The sequence below is a fragment of the Danio aesculapii genome, chromosome 20 (genome assembly GCF_903798145.1).
Source record: "Danio aesculapii chromosome 20, fDanAes4.1, whole genome shotgun sequence".
Lineage (NCBI taxonomy): Eukaryota > Metazoa > Chordata > Actinopteri > Cypriniformes > Danionidae > Danio > Danio aesculapii.
Genome location: NC_079454.1, coordinates 48,526,505 through 48,549,664, shown reverse-complemented (window position 1 = coordinate 48,549,664; position 23,160 = coordinate 48,526,505). Strand labels below are relative to the sequence as shown.

Sequence of the window (23,160 nt, the reverse complement as noted above, 5' to 3'; positions counted from 1 at the left end):
GTTGCAGAGTGAGTTTTGAGTTGACAAATCCAAAGAAATGCAAAACTGTGATCTTCAGACTGAAGTTACGTTTTCATCCACCTGTTTTTATGTGCATTTTGGATATGCATTAAAAAACAGTTGATAAAAACACCAAGATGCGCGGACATTTTGAAAAAACTCATAAAAAAAGTATACACATAACTGAGTAGGATAAACTTATTTTTCTATAAGAAAAGATCTGCATGAACTACGATGTAAACACTTTTACCAAATAAATTCCAGTATGCGCATTAAAAAAGGTCATGACTGTTATAAAAGATTATGTGATGATAAAAATGTGTGTGAATGGACAAACCAGCAGGCTGAGCACATTGTAAAACATCTGAAATGTTGTTTTGGTCACTCTAAAATGCCATAACCCTTTCAGTATTAGTGTCATTATATTATTAATGACCTCCAGAATCAAGAGCGTCTGTGCTCCGTGTCTCATGGCTTCAAACGCCACCGTGTGTTCATTGTGTGTCAGCATTGTCTTCTGAGGCGCAAGTCATTTATTAAATGATGAAAAGATTAACGCAGCTTCTCTTATCGCAGCAAATTCCCTTTTTACTGTTGATATTTGGCGCCAGATAATCAGGAAGTGGTGATTTTGTTAGCTTTGACTCGATGGATGGAAACGCTGCTTTATTCGCACGTCTTTTATATGATATTCCAGTTTTGCGCATAAATTTAATTCGCAATTTTGGATGGCTATTGCTAGCTATAAACATAGCTATTGATAAGCTGCACTGTGTGTGAATGTTAATGATCTTTCAACTTGACACAGCCTCTAAAAACTCATGTGCGCGCCACTTCAAAAGACATATTTGAGTGTTTATACCATATTTACTTCCAAAATTTAAGTATTATTCAATTAAACTAAGCCCAGAGCAGAGAAAAGGTCAACTATATCAGCAAAACAAAACAGATTTTTTGTCAATTACTGAGATTGAAACTATTAGATGGGCTGCACGGTGGCGCAGTGGGTAGCGCTGTCGCCCCACAGCAAGAAAGTCGCTGATTCGAGCCTCTTCTGGGTCAGTTGGCATTTCTGTGTGGAGTTTGCATGTTCTCCCTGTGTTGGCGTGGGTTTCCTCAGGCTGCTCCGGTTTCCCCCACAGTTCAATGACATGCGCTATAGGTCAAGTGGATGGTTCATTCCACTGTGGCAACCCTAGATTATTAAAGACACTAAGCCGAAAAGAAAATGAATGAATGAATGAAACTATTAGAAAGACGCTCAGACCGGAGAGAGGCAGATGATTGGTTGTTAACAGTATATTGATTGTTGTATTCAAGCACTTAACTTCCCACATGCTCACTTAGAGGCTCTCCGTTACACACACATTCAGCCTCTGCTCTCTCTTTCTCTCTCTCTCATACACAAACACACAGACACACAGACACACACACACACACACACACACACACACACACAATTCAGTCTGTTTTATTGCATTGAGTGTTTTCATACAATAAAGAAAAAGCATTCATGCAATACAGAAACAAACGTGATCATTATGAATGATTTTTACATTTAAAATTCTAAAAACTTAATATTAAACACATGTATTCCTACCTGTACCTTATAAGACATATAATTGAATGATTAATCATACCAAATTTGTGTATATTTCATTCATTTTCCTTCAGCTTAGTCCCTTTATTAATTTGGGATCGCCCCTGCAGAACGAACTACCATCTCATCCAGCATTTGTTTTAGTATAAGCTGCAGCTGCAACCCAGTACTGGGAAACACCCATACACACTCATTCGCCAATTTAGCTAATCCAGTTGTTCTTTAGTGCATGTCATTGAACTGTGGGGGAAACCAGAGCACTCGGAGGAAACCCACGCCAACACGGGGAGAACATGCAAACTCCACACAGAAATGCCAACTGATCCAGCCGGGACTCGAACCAGCGACCTTCTTGCTGTTAGGTCACAGTGCTAACCACTGAGCCACCGTGTCACCCTTGTATGTATTTTTAAACATTAAATACAGTTAGCTGACAACTTAGAACACCTACTGCTTTAAAGGACAGTGGAAAAGTATAGATTTATATAGTAAAGATATTTGTATAATGCTTTTCTTTACAAATATTGTTCCATGTAGGGATGGCTGACGTGAAACTGACGTTTCGACACAGTGTCGAGATCCCGAAGCGCAAGTGTTCGAAACACTGTACCGAAGCATGATCCAAAACACGCAGGTCACGTGACTAATGTGTTTCGAAACACCTGGTCACGTGACTAAAGCGGTTCAAAGCATCGATCAGTTCAGAAGCGTTTCGAGACTTGGAGAATCTGCATTTGACTGATAGGGTCAAACTTACGCTTTTGTCACGTATGGCCTAGTGGACTGTGCGTGTGCATGTTGTTACAGACTTCGTATGACTTTTGGGTTTGAATCCCGTCTTGTACAAATACTCCAAAATCGTGATTTTATGTATTTTAATCATGTTACTGTTTATGGTGTAGTCTAGATAGGATACAGCTGCTGATACGCCATCAATTTACCATCATTTTTGTAACTGTAAAACAATAATTAATATTTTACAGTACTGTGATGGTTGGGTTTAGAGTTGTGGTAGACGTTAATAAAATACAATAAATGGGAAATTTAATGAATAATAAAAATAATTCTTGTTAACTTCTGTCCACAACTGTATCTGATCTAGCAACAACCCTGTTTTATGACCGAAACAAGCTATATTTATTCACAAAGTGTTTATTCGGATTTCAGACCAATGTTGAAACAAAACGATGCACGAACAAAGCATCTCAAACTGATATTAAAGCATTTTAAAAATAACTGTATCAGCCTGGATTGTAACCAACAATCCCCGCATGGAAGTCAGGAACCCTAACCACTCCACTATATCGCTTGAGGATTCAAACTTATAAAGTGGGGTTTAATACCTCAATTTGCTCAACTGTTCTCCGCTGAAACTGTTCCAGTGCAATACATAAAAAATGACCACTAGGCGTCACTGTAGAGTGGGGTTTCGAAACGTTTCGAAGCTTCGACACATTTGCTTCGACTGTTTCAGTGTTTCACGAAGCCTCGCTTTGCCCACCACTAGTTCCATGGCAGCTTTATAAAATTTGCACTTTATTACATTACAATCAAAATAAAAAAGTTAAGGTGTGAATAGGGTGGACAGTACAGCAGTAATCTGCATTTATACAAAATAAAGTACATAATAAGTGTGATCAATTCGGTTTTTTAAAGACAATCAGTTTTTTATGCTTATCTGTAAATAAGATAAGAGTGAGTCATTTAACCTGTCCTGCCTGGTCAATGAGCATGTAAGGGGGTACGAGATCAGGTAGTTCTCGAGAGCTCCCCCGGTAAAGGAGGAAAGGAGGAGATGGTGTGGATGGGGGATTCTTCAAAAAACGAAGATAAGGGAGTAATGCTAGTCGAGTTTGGAATGATTCGATTGGCTTACTAATGATTACAGATGAGAGACCAGCCGTGATCAATCATATCACATGCTCCTCTGGAAATTAGTTTGTAAAACTTCACTTAAATGTATTATTTTTGTATTTCTAAAGATGTTAGGTGACACTCTCTTGTTTTAATGAATAAAACTGTTTAATAAAACTGTTTTGTTTAAATGCACCAAAATATAGAGTCTGTATTCACTGAGAAATGGATAAAATAATAATTCTCTAAGGTGAACTCACTTATGCTGAGCACTGTTTGTGTGTGTGTGTACATACAAGTCACCTCCTGTGAATTTTGTTTTCTTTTTTCAAATATTTCCCAAATTATGTTTAACAGCACAAATAATTTTTCCACAATATTTCCTATATTTTTTCTTCTGGAGAAAGTCTTATTTGGTTTATTTCTTCAAGAATAAAAGCAGTTTTTTATTTATTTTAAACGATTTTAGAGTCACTATTAATAGCCCCCTTGAGCAATGTTCTTTTCATTTGTCTACAGAACAAACCATCATTATACAATGACTAATTCCCCTTGCCTAATTAACCTAGATAAATTGCACTTTAAGCTAAATACTAGTATCTTTAGAAAAATATAGAGTAAAATATCATGTATGTACACTCCTGACAAAAGTCTGGTTGCCTATCTAAGTTTTAAGAACAACAAATAATAACTTGACTTCTAGTTGATCATGTGGAATCTGAAGTGGCTCATATGAAAGGCAAAGGCCTCTAGATTACGCTTATTTTACCCAAATAAAATATGAGCATGCCTTGATTATTAATGATTTAATTAGGACAGTAAGGTCTGACTTTGCTTAGACAAAAGTCTTGTCACTGAACAGAAATAATGTCCAGTATAGAATATAAAGTCATGCTGCAGTGAAAAAAGAATGAATATTGTGTCTGACTCCATCATGATCTTGGAGGACTGCATCCATACATCTCTGCAATGACTCAAATCACTTATTAATAAAGTCATCTGGAATGGCAAAGAAAGCGTTCTTGCAGGACTCCCAGAGGTAATCATGATCCTTTGGATTCATCTTCAATGCCTCCTCCTTCATCATACCTCAGACATGCTCAATAATGTTCATGTCTGGTGACTGGGTTGGCCAATCCTGGAGCACCTTGACCTTCTTTGCATTCAGGAACTTTGATGTGGAGGCTGAAGTATGAGGAGAGCTATCCTGCTGAAGAATTTGCCCTCTCCTGTGGTTTGTAATGTAATGGGCAGCACAAATGTCTTGATACCTCAGGCTGTTGATGTTGCCATCCACTCTGCAGATCTCTCGCACGTCCCCATACTGAATGTAACTCCAAACCATGACATCTTCTTGGGTCCATGCGGGTTCCAATAGGTCTTTTGCAGTATTTGTGATGATTGGGATCCAGTTCAACAGTCGATTCATCTGAAAAGTCTGCCACTTTTCCAAATGATCAACTAGAAGTCAAGTTATTATTTGTTGCTCTTACAACTGGTATCAACGACGATACTTTTGTCAGGTAGTGTACTGTCATCATGGCAAAGATAAAAGAAATCAGTTATTAAAAATGAGTCATTAAAACTAATATGTTTAGAAATGTGCTGAAAAAAATCTCTACAGTAAAAAGAAATTGTGCGGAAAATATACAGGGGGGCTACTGTAATAATTCTGACTTCAACTGTATATACAAATAAAAAAAACATTCTAATCAACAAGGGCTAAAAAAATAAAAATTTCTTACTGTACTACTTTGATTGGTCAAAAATCCATTTTTCTTATCAAACTCATGTATTACACTGAAAAACACATGACTCCTTATTAATGGCTGTCAGTGCTTTTTGCCCATAGAATGCTGTAGTTACGCTTTTCCTCCAGCAGGGGCAAATGTTTCAATCCCTGACTCTTCAATAGTGCTCTCTCATTCATAAACTCCAGCTTATCATTACCTCACCCTGACGTCATTCCCACGGGAGTCACAGAGGAGCCCGTTTTCCGAGCTTCCGGAATTGCAGACATTACAGTGCTGGACTTCCTCTCCTGGGACACAAGTTACCTAATATACCCGCCACCCGCACCATTAGGTCAGGTGACCAATGAGATCATCTGCTGGGGTTTCCGGAGGCTGTAAGATGCTGAGAGCGAGGGATGAGGTCATTTGTGTCTAACATCTTGCAGATAGACTGATAGAGTGCTAATAACAAAGATGGAATTACAGAAGGATGATTTTTTTTACACAGCTGAGACATGCAGAAGATGAGAAGACGCTGATATTGTCGATTTGCACATGATTTGAATAATGTGCAAGAGAAGTGTTTAGTGATGACTCTTAAAATACAGAGTGTGTGTGTGTTTGACCTTGAGACTGTAGGGTTCTGGGAATAATAATCGCATTCGTTTTCTCTAAAAAGGGATGGATAGATAAACGGACGGACGGACGGATGGACAGATAGATAGATAGATAGATAGATAGATAGATAGATAGATAGATAGATAGATAGATAGATAGATAGATAGATAAATAGATAGATAGATAGATAAGAAAGATATAGATAGATGGATAGATAGACAAATAGATAGACGAATAGATAGATAGACAGACAGATAGATAGATATACGAATAGATAGACGAATAGATAGATAGAGAGATAGAGAGATTGAGAGATAGACAGACAGACAGACAGATAGATAGATAGATAGATAGATAGATAGATAGATAGATAGATAGATAGATAGATAGATAGATAGATAGATAGATAGATAGATAGATAGATAGATAGATAGATAGATAGATAGATAGATAGATAGATGATGGATGGATGGATGGATGGACGGACGGACGGATAGATAGACAGATAGTTTAAAACAGTTTGAAAAAGTATAGATAGATAGATAGATAGATAGATAGATAGATAGATAGATAGATGGATGGATGGATGGATGGATGGATGGATGGATGGATGGATGGATGGATGGATGGGCGGGTGGGTTTATGGGTGGATGGACAGACGGACAGATAGATAGATAGCTGGGCAGTGGAATTACGGGAGTTTTCTGGGAGAAATAACAAAACAGGAGGGAGGCGGGAGAAGGAAATGAAATATGGGAGACTCAGGAGTGATGGCAGGTATGGAAAGTGTGCTAATAGAATGTAACGGGTCTATTTAAATACACTGCAAAAAATGCTGTAAAATGTACAGTATTACTGGCAATTTTAGATAAAACTACTGCACAGTTGTAATTGTTAATTTATAGTGCGCTTGTAAATTTTACAGTATTACTGGCAACCAAAATTGTCAGTAATACTGTAAATTTTACAGCATTTTTTTTATCTATTAGGTAAATCTACAGCATTGTAATTGTTAATTTACAGTGCATTTGCAAATTTTACAGCATTTTTTAAACAGTAGTTTTATAGACTTTCACATGACAGCGCAGACGTTTTTCAATGCAAGAGATTTATTTTGTACAAATGCACCCAGAACAGACGAGTGAAACTCCAGGAGTGAAAGAGAGTATAAGAGCTCTGAGTGTGGTATAGGATGGTGGAAAGAAAAGCTGTTGCTGGGAGACTGAAAGACAAAGAGAGATACGCTCTCTCACACTTTATCTGTGTGTGTGTGAAAATGACCTAAGATCACACACTCATCCCTAAATAAGTACATACTTGCTGTTGCCAGCAAGTTACCGCAACTGCCCCTTTACAGTAGCTTACCTGTAAATGTGTTTTACAGTAGCAGGGCCCTACCATAAATTCATTTTACAGTAAAAACGTCTACTTTTTATGGTAAAATGCCGTTTAACACATTTTAATTTTACTGTATGGCAGTTTCACAGTACTTTTATTGCAATTTATGTACATTTCACTCTAGCAGTACAAAACCTTTATTTTTAGCATTTACCATTCAACTCAAAAATTATAATTGAAATTAAAATAATTGTGACTTCAACTGTATGTCACGAATAGAATAGAAAGATAGAGAGAGAGATAGACAGACAGACAGACAGACAGATAGATAGATAGATAGATGGATGGATGGATGGATGGATGGATGGATGGATGGATGGATGGATGGATGGGCGGGCGGGCGGGCAGGTGGGTTTGTGGGTGGATGGATGGACGGACGGACAGATAGATAGATAGCCGGGGGAGTGTAATTACAGGAGTTTTCCGGGAGAAATAACAAAACAGGAGGGAGGCGGGAGAAGGAAATGAAATATGGGAGACTCAGGAGTGTTAGCAGGTATTGAAAGTGTGCTAGTAGAATGTAACAGGTCTATTTAAATACACTGCAAAAAATGTATTACATTTTTGTAGCAGTAATGTAGCAGTACAAAACCTTTATTTTTAGCATTTACCATTCAATTCAACAATTATAATTGAAATAAAATAATTGTGACTTCAACTGTATGTCACCTCCAGGGACAGTTTCTGTGTTTGAGTGTGTTTTTCTCTGTCCTCAGGGAAGTTTAAGTTATTGGATCAGGATCGGGATGTCCGAGAGCCGGTTCAGTATTTCGGAAGCGTGGAGGAAATCGCAGGAGTGTTTCCTGATCGAGTGTTCGTCATGGAGCCCATCACATTTAGTGTTAAGGTAACACCAGCATTTCATATATGTGAATTTATAAGTAGTGTTGTGATTGTGCATTTATGTTCGTTTCAATATAATAAAGATTAATCAAAACACAGATTAAATTTTTAATTTTTTTTTACCATTTTCCCAGTGCTAAAGCTATGGTCAGACTAGGCTTTGTGTGTGCGAAATTCTGTCGTACGGCGCTGCGAAAAGGGGCGGGATTAAACAAGATGATTAGACATTTTAAAAAGCGAGCAATTGCTCCATGTTTTAAATTTCTGTCCAGAGAGGTCCTGTTTTGATCCTCGATTGGTCTCACGTAGTCAAGTGATGAGATTTTGCAGGTCAGAGTTCACCAAGCTTGAACTTTGCACCGCAGCGTCCTGCGAAACGTGACGCATGACCTTGAGTTTCCGGTCTGACGCATTCGCGTGCGTATGAATGGAAGTCTATGGGAAGAAAAGTCAAGTGTGACCGCAGCTTAAGTTGTGGCTGGAAGGGCATCTGCTGTGTAAAACATATGCTGCAATCATTGGCGGTTCATACCGCTGTGGCGACCCCTGATAAATAAGGGACTAAGCCGAAGGAAAGGAAATGAGTTTGGTTCTATTTTCGTTTTTTTTTCATTTTAAAACTTTTTTTTAGTTTTTTTTAATACTAATTTCTAAAAGATGGTGACACGGTGGCTCAGTGGTTAGCACTATCGCCTCACAGCCTCGGCTGGGTCAGTTGGCATTTCTGTGTGGAGTTTGCATGTTCTCCCCGTGTCGGTGTGGGTTTCCTTTGGGTGCTCCGGTTTCCCTCACAGTCCAAATACATATGTGTGTGGATGAGTGTTTATGGATGTTTACTGTGTAAAACATATACTGGAATAGTTGGCGGATCATTCCGCTGTGGTGACCCCTGATGAATAAAGAGACTAAGCCGAAGGAAAATGAATGAATGAATTTCTAAGTAAAATGTGGTGAAATAACCAAGGACACATTTCTAATTCACTATAATTGTCAAAAAGCAAAAACTGATATAAAATGAAGTTAAATGTAATAAGCATACAGTCATTTATAAGGGAAGAAATCACTTTCCCCAACTCTCGCATTCAATCTGCCCAGTTGGTAGAATGAACTCCATAACTACATCAGAACAGCAGAGTCACTTGCTGTCTTCAAGAAACGACTAAAAACTATTTTCCTTCCTAATCTGTAACTGCCTCTCTGGCTATACCACTAACTGTACTCTCTCTCTCAAAAAAAAAAACCACATTACTAATGCTTAGCTTCTTAGACTTTACACACCTGAAACTTGCCTATAGCACTTATTCACTGCTGCTCTTATAGTTGTGTAAATTGCTTCCTTGTCCTCATTTGTAAGTCGCTTTGGATAAAAGCGTCTGCTAAATGACTAAATGTAAATATATTTCTGATTATAAGTGGGCAAAATACAGGAGTAAACCACTTCCTAAGGCATTCAGTTGGGTTGCTTTTGTTGTGTTAATATTCATGTGGTTGAATGCCCTGAGTAGGGTTGCACCAACTGCTTGTAAGTTCTAACTTAAATTGGGACATAAAGTTCACACTAAGGGATTAGTAACTACTAGCTAGTTTGTAACTAAATATGCACCTACTTCGTTTGTACAACATGACAGAACCTAGTAAGTAGGTTGTAAGCTCTCTGTAAGGTAATGTATAGTTGCATGTAACAACTTAATACCCAATCAGAAGTAGGCATGGGACGATAACCATTTTCATGGTACACCGCGCTTTGGAAAAATCAAGGTTTTAAAACTGCCAAAATTTTCTGTAACTCCGTTGCTAAGGTATGTGTAAGATTTTTAATTTACTTTTTTTTTTTAGACAACAGTATCTTCAGCAGAGAAAACACAGAGAAATCTGTGTTTTTGAAAATAATGAAGACAGCAGAAGTCAATAATTCATTTGAATTATTTAGCCTGACATGTTTACTGCTCCGAAATATTAAAAATGTTTCAAAAAATAAAATATAATGTGTTTAAATGGGAATTTTTTTTTTTTTTTACCACAGACATTTAAAAAGAATATATTTTAGAGCAGTAATCACAATACCGTGATACAGTGAAACTGTGATATTTTTATCCAAGGTTATCATACCGTCAGAATCTTATACCAGCCGATGCCTAATAAGAAGCCTTCAAATTGTTGAAGGGGAAAATCGCCTAACATGTACATGAACTGAGGTCAAAACATTACCTTACATTCATTCATTTTCCTTCGGCTCAGTCCCTTATTTATCAGGGGTTGCCACAGTGGAATGAACCGCCAACTATTCCAGCATATGTTTTACACAGCGGAGGCCCGGCTGCAGCCCATTACTGGGAAACACTTATACACTCTCACATTCACACACACATTCATTCACTATGGTCAATTTAGTTTACCCAATTCACCTATAGCACATGTCTTTGGACTGTGGGAGAAACTGGAGCATCTGGAGGAAACCCTCGCCAACACGGAGAGAACATGCAAACTCCACACAGAAACGCCAACTGACCCAGCCGGGACTCAAATCAGCGACCTTCTTGCTGTGAGGTGACAGTGCTAACCACTGAGCCACCGTGCCGCACTAAAACATAACAAATTTAACGACTGAAATTGTATTTTGTGTATAATGCTAAAACATGTGCGGCACGGAGGCTCAGAGGTTAGCACTGTCGAAATTGGGTCCTCCAGTTTCCCGATCTGATATTGTGATATTTTATTTTTGTGTGATTAATATTGCAATATAAATATAGTTTCACAATTTAGTTTGAATAGCTCTATTTGATGGTTTTTCTGAAGAGTCGAACAGTATTCAGGTACAGAAATTGAATAAATCACAATGCAAAACATGCTTTTCTTACCTTGTTTTGTCTCATTTCTAGTCCAAATTTCTAAAAAATTATTAGATCAAGTAAAAATATTGTTTTGTTTTCAACTTGAGAAGAAATAAGTCAAAAATAAGTGAGTTTTTCCTTAAAACAAGTGAAATGATCTGCCAGTGGGGTGAGTAAAATAATCTTGTATTCGCTTTAAAATGAAGATATTTTGACTAGAAACCAGACAAAAATTCCAAGTAAAAAAAAAACATTTTTATTTTTTGCATAAATTGTATATATTCTCCACACATGCAGTAATTAAATACAATTCTGTAGCTTGTTTTGAACTATAATTCAGACTCAACATTGCATATCTTGTGATGTGACTATTGCGGGTGTGCATATTGCGATATCGATGCTGAATCGATATTCTGTATTAGTATGCTTCCCAGCAGCTGGAAGGACATCTGCTGCATAAACATATGCAAGAGTAGTTGGTGGTTCATTCTGCAGTGGTGACCCCTGATAAACCCAATCCCAAACTAAACCAAAGGAAAATGAATTAATGAATGAATGCTAAAACATCTATCTCTCCTCCTTTCTCTCGCTATAGGTGGTTTCCGGGGAGTTCACGGAGGACAGCGAGTTGTATAATTTCTCTCTGCAGGCGGGAGATGAACTGACTCTCATGGGCCAAGCGGAACTGCTGTGTGTCCAATCAACTCGTGAGAAATCCCGCCTGACGACGCTACTGCGCCGACTGGGCAAAGCAGGAGGAGCACTGGGACGTCCCGCACGCACGAAAATGCCTTGTTTAATATGCATGAACCATCGGACCAATGAGAGCGTCAGTTTGCCATTCCAGTGTCGCGGTCGGTTCTGCACGCGTTCGCCGCAGGAGCTTCAGATGCAGGGCGGCGAACACACCGTACGCAGCATTATTGAACGTGTGCGGCTACCGGTGAACGTTTCTGTCCCGTCACGACCTCCACGAAATCCGTACGACCTGCACGCCATCCGCGAGGGCCATCGATATAAACTCCTTAGCATCATCAGCAAAACTGTTGTTCTCTGCTGCATACTTCGCAAAGAGGAAGTGATGCCTTCTCACTTCCTGTTATTAACGGACATGCCACGGTTTACACTTCCAGAAGGTCTTTTGCGTGCTGATGCTTCCTACCAGCAGGTGGTGCTACAGTGCGCACTGCGCTGCCAAGAAAGCTTCGACGCGGACGATTATTCGCGTGCCGTACGTGAAGTCAAAACTGATTTCTCAGAGGAATGTCTCAGTCCGAGGCGAATTCGGGTGTGTGTTCAGGGCTACGGGCGTGACGAGTTGGGGACATCCCTGCAAAGACTGTCTCTGTGTGTGTACGGAGGCGGAGCGGTCACGCACACACACACAATCTCACACGGCTGCAGAGACTCGCTCGTCGACTCGCACACTCTGCCCTCTAGTGACGGCGATGGGGAAGAGCGGGAGTACGTCACACCTGATTGGTCGACAGAGTCGCAGGAGATTCCTTACGAGGAGCTCTGGACCAATCAGACTTCTGGAAGCTTTGGAGTGACATCTGAGAGCGCAGTGAAGGCGGAGCATAACCTCATATCTTTCCATTCTACCACTACATCATTGGATGGAACGGTAGGCTCCACCCACATCGCTATGGTGCAGATGGACGCAGGAAGAGTGCAAAGAGTATCAACCCCACCCCCCGTCCCACCAAAATCTGAAGCTGTAAGCAGATATTTAATAGATTTTCAATAAAAAATTATTTTTGTTTGGATCATACTGCTTTTTTTAAATTATCGTATAAACATACAGTTGAAGTCACAATAATTCGCCCTCCTGTGAATTTTTTTTCTTCTTCAAATATTTTCCAAATGATGCTTAAAGCAAGGAATTTTTCACAGTATTTCCTATATTTTTTCTTCTTATTTGTTTTATATCAGCTAGAATAAAATAAGATTTTAATTTTTAAAAACATTTTAAGGTCAATATTGTCAATATTAGGGTTGGGAGATGTCGACCAATTTGGCATCGTACGATGTCTACGAGGTGGCGGTGAATTATTTATGAATAATTAATTAATTCATAACAAATAAATTATTTGTAGCCTACCGTTTCCACTACCTGACCCGCATGGTTTTGTTTTACCCATAACAAAACCATAAATAAATAAAGACAAGTTACACACAAATTACCACCTGTCAATCACTTTTTCTGCGGGACTCTGGCATAAATAGGCAGAGCGATCTGTGTGGTCATAATGGCGTCAACAAACTTGGTTGGTAAAAAAGGTGGACAACCAACAGTAACTGAACCAACAGTATCTGAAGTGTTCACTAAAATTACAAGAGTACAAGCGTGAAAGCGAAAGATTGAGGCAGTGTATTGATGCTGTGACATATTACCTGATAGATTCAACAGACCGAAGAGTTGTTAGATAGGACATTATTAATTAAATATCACGCTTAACAACTATAGTGAGACGCTATAGTGAGTACATAGCCTAAACTGCAGCACATGACAGAGTTTGTGTGTGTGTGTGTGTGTGTGTGGTCACGTGATGTGCAGTATAGACGTGGAAGGAGGGCTTTTCAGAAATGCTAGGTGAAACGCCAGATTGAACGTGGATCATTTTTGTTCTAAAATGTCATTTTAAAACTAAGTTGTATTAGTGTAAACGTGGGCATGTGTATTTTTCGCGAGCGGGTTGCTGCTGCGACTGGGGCGGGGCGGAGGATCATGATGCCGGCTCAGCATCGTGATGTCTATCGGCCATCGTCTATTGACCCAACCCTAGTGGATATTAGCCTCCTTAAGCCACTTTTTTGATTGTCTAATGCTGTGTTTACACCAGACCCTGAAGAAGCGTCAAGCACGAGTGATTTTTATGTTAAGTCAATGCAACGACACGAATAGACATCCTGCGGCTCTTAACGTGTGAATGAGGTGGCGCGAGTGACGCGATTCGCGAGAATGAAGAGGCGTGAGTTGAGCGTTTTGCAGGATTGACGCACTTAACATGCGTATCGCTCGAGTTCGAAAATCTAAACTTTAGCGGACATTTAGCCAATCAGGAGCTTGCTCTTGTGGTGGCGTGATTAAGACGTAGCGCCTGTTTTTGTTGTCCCAGGGGAAAATCCTCCTGCCGACACTGACAACAGTTCATCAAACTGGGCTTGGTCCAGCCAGAAGCACCGCTGAAAGCCTCCATCAACCCGCTTAAGTTTCTGGAGAAGTTTATAAGCTCACAGTGCTGGGTGCACCTCTGAAAGGATTTAGTGGACTCAGACACGGCTCCAAACGAATCGACGCAGTTTGTCAGTGTTCCTAAAGCACATAAACACAGCTATAATCTCAATAAAATCCATTTTAGCCATTTAGCGACAAAGCTAGAGTCACCGGGCAGACAGAAGCCCCACCCATCACGCGAATGCACGTCTGTTGTGAAGTAAATTTGACACACGAATGAATCGAGTAAACTCAAAATGTTCACGCGTCTATTTACGCTCGAATAGCGGGATTTATCCGCGTTTGCCGTGTCTGGTGTGAACACAGCATCAAGAACAAACCACTGTTATACAATGATTTGCCTAATTACCCTAACTTGCCTAATCAACCTAGTTAAGGCTTTAAATGTCGCTTTAAGCTCTATAGAAGTGTCTTGAAAAATATCTAGTCAAATATTATTTACTGTCATCATGGCAAAGATAAAATAAACCAGTTATTAGAAATGAGTAGGGCCAGACAGAATCTGAGGACGTCTTTTGCTATTTATGCGCAGAATTTTGGTGAAAATCTGCGATTTCTGCGGAATTATTTTGGAAGTATCATAACTAAAACTTTAATATATGAAATAAAAAGTAATACCTTTTTAACTTTTATTAAATGTTTAAAATGCAAATCCAATTAGATCCACTTTATTTGGTAAACAAAGCAAATCTCTCATATAATATCTCTACTAAAAGACAGAAAATATTACTTTACAAACTGTATTGTACATAAATCAGATGAACATTTTCATATTAGTCAATAATATTACTGAAATTAATTAAAAAACTGAATAAATATAGATTTACAACCATTTACTCAAGTAAATAAACAGAATTAATGTTGGGCTAATAATCTGCAGAAGTCTGCGCACACAGATTCCGTGTGGGCCTAGAAATGAGTTGTTAAAACTATTATGTTTAGAAATTTGCTTAAAAATCTAAAAAAATGTACCAGGGGCTAATAATTCAGGAGGGCTAAAAATTAAGGCTTTAACTGTATATGAACCATATTTCACACTGACATTATTTTTTTGTTTTTGTTTTGCATAACGTAAGTGAAACCTGTTTTCACTACATTTTAAAAAGTAATTATAATCAAAATCTTATTTTTATGGCCTGAGCTTGGGTAACACTCTGTATTTATTTAGGTAAATTTTTTGGGTAATACTCTTTAGTTTCAGAGGTTGTTTTCTTTATAAGAAAATTCTCTTTACAGTTGGTGTGTTGGCTGCTCCAGTATACTCAAATACAAAAAAAATCTATGTTTAGACAGTGGGCAGCACAGTGGCGCAGTGGGTAGCTTTTATATTGCTTTCAGTAAGTAGTTTTAAGTACTAGGGCGATGCGGTGGCGCAGTGGGTAGCATGTTCACCTCACAGCAAGAAGGTTGCTGGTTCGAGCCTCGGCTAGGTCAGTTGGCATTTCTGTGTGGAGTTTGCATGTTCTCCCCGAGTTGGCGTGGGTTTCCTCCGGGTGCTCTGGTTTTCCCCACAAGTCCAAACACATGTGGTACAGGTGAATTGGGAAAGCTGAATTGCCCGTATTGTATGTGTGAATGAGTGTATATGGATGATTCCCAGTGATGGGTTGCAGCCGGAAGAGCTGTGGAAAACATATGTATATTATAATAAACTTATATTATAAATTATAATAGTAAATAATAAACATATATTAAAGAAGGGACTAAGCCGAAAAAAGAAAATGAATGAATGAATGCTTGGACAGTTACAGTGTTTCCATTAAACTACACAGCATTCAATTATAAAGTGCACAGGAAACATATTTATAATTTAAAATTATAATACGTATAGGAACATTTTTTGACATAATGACATAACATTTAAAAACTATATTATATTTTGGCATTGCAAAGAGGATAATGCAGTGAATTTTTTTTGCTTAAAGACAATGACAGTTTTGGGAAAATTGTATGTATTATAAACTTTGACAAAATATTTAATGACTCTAAAATATGTGTATAACTTTGACAAAATACTTAATGACTCTAAAATATGCGTATAACTTTGACAAAATATTTAATGACTCTAAAATATGCGTATAACTTTGACAAAATATTTAATGACTCTAAAATATGCGTATAACTTTGACAAAATATTTAATGACTCTAAAATATGCGTATAACTTTGACAAAATACTTAATGACTCTAAAATATGCGTATAACTTTGACAAAATACTTAATGACTCTAAAATATGCGTATAACTTTGACAAAATACTTATTGACTCTAAAATATGCGTATAATAATTAATTATAAAAATTGTTATATACAGTTGAAGTCAAAGAGATTTGCTCTCATGTGAATTTTTCTTTTTCTTCTTCAAATTATTTCCCAAATGATGTTTAACAGAGGAAGCAATTTTTCACATTATTTCCTATAACATTTTTTCTTCTGGAGAATGTCTTATTTGTTTTATTTCGGCTAGAATAAAAGCAGTTTTTTAATTTTTACAAACCATTTAAGGCTAATATTTTTAGCCCTCTTAAGCAATATTTTTTATTGATTGTCTACAGAACAGAACTTGCTGAATGAACCTAGTTAAGCCTTTAAATGTCACTTAAGGCTGAATACTAGCATCTTGAATATATCTAGTAAAATATTATTTACTGTCATCATGACAAAGATAAAATAAATCAGTGATTAGAAATGAGTTATTAAAACTATTATGTTTAGAAATGTGTTGAAAAAAATCTTCTCTCTGTTAAACAGAAATTGGAGGAAAAAATAAACAGGGGGGCTAATAATTCTGACTTCAACTGTATATATGAAAGTATAATAAATAATAAAGTAAATAAATATAATTCTTTCATTGTTTAATTGCTTTTAGGATGAAAAATTCAGGATATGTTCTTGGCCAGTTTTGTGAGATTCATTCAGACACTTTACTAGCATTTCCGGGTTTCTGACCCTGAGCTCGGCTGCACTGAAGTTTAGTAACTCTTTTTGGCCTCAAGAGATTCACTTTGTCTTCCTCAGTCCTTTTGCTGCGTCCCACACATAAACACACTCAAGAGTCATACGTGCATTTCGGTTCACACAGTATCACACAGCATTGCTGCACCAGACTAAAGACTAAATTATTGATACTGTTGCTTTTAAAGGCGGAATAATGAGCATGCATTTACTGGAACCAAGCATACACACAAAACACACACTCACAGAAAGATAATCACACATTATCTCTCATCTCAAAGCCTTTTCAGGTGTGTTTTTGTGTTATGTGTACAGTACACTGCAAAAACACTGTGACGTTGGGTACAGTATATTTCCATCCACCTATTTATAGTATGCATATTTTGGAATATCAAATAAAAAATCATTGATAGAAATGTCAAGATGTGCATAAATGTAAAAAAATGTTGATAAAAAATTAAGTCTAGTTCAAACCATATGACTTTGTGCCACAGCAGACACACAACATCATAAGACGTTAATATTAGGTTAGATTTAGGTCGCCAGCATCTAAGGACAATGTTACTTTGACATCCAATAATGACATCAAACAACGTTGATATTTGTTTGATTTTAGGTTATGTTGGAAAGTAACCAAAATCCATCATCGAGCCAACATCTTATTATATTGACATCAAAGAATCCAACGTCCAATCTAACTCCAAATCCAACGTCTGATAGACATCATAGTGGTAACGTCCACACAACGTCAAGCTGTAACATCATTAGACGTTGATATTTGGTTGATTTTAGGAAGTTGTACATTGACGTTGGCCTGATATTGGGTTTAAACGTCAACCCGATTTTCATTTCCAAACAAAATGCAATGTTCCCACGATGTTAAGGTACAATTTCTAATAATTTTTTTAGGGGGTTTTCATCTTTATTATGACAGAACAGTAGATAATTCAGACAGGAAAGCATTGGGAGTAGAGAGAGGGGAGGGATCGTCAAAGGACCTCGAGCCAGGAATCGAACTTGGGTCGCTGTGAGCACATTGGTGCTATATGTCAGCGTGCAGTACAACTAGTGCTGGGGTACTACATGACTTGGCTTTGTGTCTTTAAATCGATGTGGTTGTTTTGATCTTTCTAAAATCCCTCAACCAAAGTCAATATCATAGTGGATCAGTAATATTATTATATTATTACCTCTAGAACTGTCTTGAGCATCTGTGCTCCCAAACAGCATCTCACACCTCCAAAAGCCACTGTGTTCATTACATTTTCTCAGGCGCAGTTCATTTATTATACAAGAAAAAAGGCCCACAATGGCTTTTCCTAACATATTTTTGTGCAAGTTTATTTTGAAGTAAAGACTTTGGGCCCTATCATACACCCGGCGCAATAAGGCACAAGACGTGTATGGCACAATTTGTTGCGATCACTACTTGCTATACACTTTTTATACACATATACACTCATTTAACCACACACTTTACATGCCAATTTGCACAGCTGCACATATAACGTTGTATATAGTAATATACCTGTACATACACTTGTCAACTTGTATAATTGCATTCACTAGTTACTTCTATTTTTTTAAATATATTTATTATCTGTTTTTTGTCCTGTCTCTGTAATCCTGTTGCACTGTAGAAACGAAAACAAATTCCTCATATGTGTGAACATACCTGGCAATATAGCTCTTTCTGATTATGATTTTCAGACCAGTGCAACTCTAGTTTTCACATTTTGCGCCACGTTGTTTTAATAGCAAATTAATTCGCGCCACTTTGTGGACTCAGGGGTGTTCCGGTCATGAGATAAAGGAGGTGTGTTAAGGCGCATTCTTGGCACATTGCTATTTTGAGAAACTGAAATAGGCCACGCCATTGACCAACTAAAAGCAGGTCTAAAGTCCAGGGCAGAGCGCGTTATTTATGCCCCTATGCAGGTCCAAACGCTTAATACACACAGGATGTACAGTAATACACAAATATCTTCACATATGAATTAATATAAAGGATTAAAATGTTACAATAATTATTATTTTCTACATAAATATTAAAAAATACTACCTCCACGCGCCTTCTTCACCTCAGGGGGCTTTTTTTCAGTTTATTCATGACAATCTGCATTTGTATAATGTTATTATTATTATTATTATTTATATGCATATTTATATTTGTTTAATAAAAGTAAGTTTAGATTTGTCCACCTGTTTTGGAGACGTATTTTTTTGACCACACTTCGTTACTATTGTTCATTTATTTGTTTGCTGGAAATTAAAACTGAATTTAGAAATAGTTTTGAAACAAATCTTTGTGCTTAATAAACTAAATTAAATATGTAGGCTAATGGATGTCTTCAGTGGAGTGCGTACAACACTGTTTCTTTACTCATTGAAAGGAGTAAAATAAAGAGTAAAAGAAAAATAAAGAGAAAGTAAAGAGGCCGAAGGGAGGAGGCTTGTTTGTTGCAGATGGTCTGTTAAACTGTTTTCTCGCTAGTGATGCATTAAGTTTTTCCGCTAAGTCTGCCATGTAAATAGCAAATGCGCCATAGCGTGAAGCAACTGACTCTTAAAAGGAATGGCCGATGAGACTCTGATTGGTTTAATTCCTGTTATGCTCAAAACACACACATAACTCATTAAGAGAGAAAGGCTCAACCCTGTTAGACCATGCGCCAGGGTGCAAACTGTATTTTTCCATTCTTAAAATAGCAAAAGTGGATTTGGACATGCCTGTAATTCTTTAGACTTTGCGCCTAGATTGTTAAATTAGAGCCTGATGTAGTGATGGTTAAATGAAGCTTTCTGAACCAGTGAAGCGCTCGACTCAATTGTATTGGAAAAAGGTTCGTTACTCGAAGCTTTCTAAATCCGAGCTCGATGAGGACCTCTTCTGGTTAAAGTGTGGGAAAGCACTCTGTTGCAATAATGTCAAATGTTCACAACTGACCAACTCATTCATGTAGTAATACAACAACAGTAATATAAAATAACTCAATTACTGTAGTTTTTACACATAAAGGTATGTTACATTACACCACAGATGACTGTTGTAAAATCCAAGGTATTCAAAAGTATTTACATTCATCTTATTCCAACAAGTCATTCACTGACCCACTAGTTCCATGCGGGGATCGAACCTGCATGGGAGGCGAATGCACTAAGGTTTTCTTTAAAGATAGTTGTAAATAAATACGCTAATACACTTTAGTATGGTTCAAAAGCTTTTTACTATAATTAATATTGTATTTTAGTTTAATTACTGGTGTGTGGGACCGGTGCAGTGCTTTGAAACAGTAGAAACATATGTAATCTACGCCTAATCTCTCGCTATACACTTTACTAACCCATGGGGGTGTTTAAACCTTTGAATCAAAATTCGAAGCAGTCACGTGGGTAAAGGCGAAAGTGAAGCTTCTGACGTCACTGATCACGTGATGATGGCAAAACGAATCAAGCTCCGGCACACTGCTTCACTGCGAGATGTATCGTTTTTTTGATACATGCTTCGAAGCCTCGGCACATGTCACATCACTAGCCTGATGTTCACATTCATATCCACATTGGATAGAAACTGTGCTTTATTCACGAATGTTTCATGTGATATTCCAGTTTTGCGCATAATTCTAATTTGCATTGTTGGATGGAAACAGCTTGTGTTTCAAAGCATTTTAGTGCCTGTATATATTTTATAACTCATAAACACATTTATCATCAACTGACACTGTTTATTTAAGGAGCTACTTAAATATTTTTGAAGACTTCCTCTAATACCATTAATACAGTCAGTAAAGTCGTTTTTAATGTAGCAATTATTCTGCTATGAATTACTGACATGTTTTCACAAATCTTGCACAAACACAGTGAAACAAACACCTCGTCTCATCAGGATGTGGAGCTTGAATTTAAGTCTTTTTGACACTGTTGACTAGAATTACAGCCTTTCGTTTTTCTCTCTCTCTCTTTCTCCCACACACAGAGGATTCAGTTCTGGCCTGTAATTTAGCTTCCCAGGCGCGCACACACACACACACACGCACACATGCACACACACACACACACACACACACACAAACAGTCCCTGGTGTTTTGTGGAGGAAATGAACTGTATCCCAGAGTTGTTCCTCCCATAGGAAATCTACACAGCGATAATGCTTATTAAAGAAGTTTATGATTGTTATGATCATTAAGACAACATTTCCATATTAACTGCAGTTAAGAAAAGCTTTAAACTCTGCAGAAAATGCATTTTAATCACTTTTTTAAAAACAGCTTCAGTTTGTGTCAAGCACAAACAGATTAGATTAGATTAGATTAGATTCAATTTTATTGTCATTACACATGTACAAGTACAAGGCAATGAAATGCAGTTTAGGTCTAACCAGCAGTGCAATAGCAGCAAGTGCAGGATACAGGTATAAGTTATAAAGTGCAGTTATAGAAAAACTATGGTAATATTTACAGATGGATGTACTATCAACATTATATACAGGTTGTATTAGCTATGAATATATAAATACTGATAAATACTGATTTCAAAATACATGTTTTGCAGATTTTGTGTTTTGAAGTTTTTTTGAATGTTAAAATATTTCTACAATTGTTATTTTAAATAATATTAAAACTATAATGTTTTTCACAAAACGCACAATATATTGATTTATAAAAACTATTTTTGTTTTGCAATATAAATGTTTTTGAATTAGAAAATGTATTCGAGTTACATTTACTGTTGAAGGCATTTTTTTTTAGCCCTGATCTGTACTTTGAATCTTTTTAAATATTTCCCAAGTGCTGTTTAATGGAGAGAATATATCCCTTCACATTTGTAACCATAGTGTTTTTATAACTAATTTCTAATTACCATGATGACAGTACATAATATTTTACTTGCTACTTTGCAAGATAATAGATTCACCTTAAAGAGTAATTTAGAGGTGTAACTAGGTTAATTTAACTTAGGTTTAATTAGTTAAGTTCTGAGAGCTGATGTGCATATTTTGATTTTCTCCGACACATCAAGGTTAGTGCGCAAAGGTCTCTCTCACACTCTCACACACCTACAAGCACAAATACACACACTTTAATTTGCCATTATACTCCATATAAAATCCAGAAACTAAGGTTTTTTGCACAGGCCTATCTAAAAGTTTAATGGTGCCAACTGATGATCAACAGTTAAAAATTACAAATTTGACCTCTTCCCAACATGGAAAAACACCAACAATCAAACATGCTTGATTATATGATGTCATTGCTTTGCAATCAAAAAATTTGGTTATAATGGAAGTCAATGAGGCAAAAACAGCCACCAACAGTAAATTAAGGAGAAAAAATAAAAATCTTATGCTGCACAAAACCTAACAATGCATCAAAGCCAATGTTGTTACTAATCGTTTACATGTCCAAGACTGTGATAAAAGGTAAAAAAAATCCATTAAACTACCTACTATAAATATATTTATATTGAAAATACGTCATTTTGTGTGTTTTTTTCCCACAAAGTCAGTGACATAATTTATGAATTTGGCAATTAAAGAGTTAAAATCCTGTCATGTTTAAAAACATTTAGTAGTTTTGATCAGGACTGAGGTTGATTAACAGATTTATGCAAAACAAAATGGAAAAAATATATTAATCTGATGCATTTTAACAGCAGTTTGATTCAGTGGATGTTTTATGCCCTACATAACAAAAATTTGAAATTTGAAAATAAATTTGACAAGTTCACAAGGGTTAAACAACACTTGGAAAATATTTGATAAAGAATTTAAATTAATTGTATTAATAATGTAATATTGCCTTCAGCTGTGTATTTTTAGCAGATAATTACATCAGCATCCACACAACTAATTACCTCAACAGCATGAGATTCATTGCTACATGATACTAGATCTTAGTTTTAATAAGACTTTTTAGTTAGAATTGTATTTGTTTTGTATTTTAATTGTCAATATAACATTTCTGGCTCTGTTCAAACTTTAATCATGAAACTGCATTTTGCAAGTATGTTTTGTCAGCATTGTTATGGGTTTCATAGTGTTTAAAACTAACCGTAAGTATTGGAAGTGAAACACATAACAATGCTGACAC

General features: G+C 37.0%; 1 protein-coding gene across 1 annotated transcript in view; it reads left to right on the top strand.

The window, feature by feature from the left end:
* Window positions 1-23,160, top strand: part of gareml (GRB2 associated, regulator of MAPK1-like) — a 39,148-nt gene that overhangs the window by 8,081 nt on the left and 7,907 nt on the right. The window contains exons 3-4 of the mRNA XM_056480720.1: window positions 7,920-8,050; window positions 11,473-12,597. Coding sequence (XP_056336695.1) covers window positions 7,920-8,050; window positions 11,473-12,597 — 1,256 coding nt within the window. The remainder of the gene's footprint in view (window positions 1-7,919; window positions 8,051-11,472; window positions 12,598-23,160) is intronic.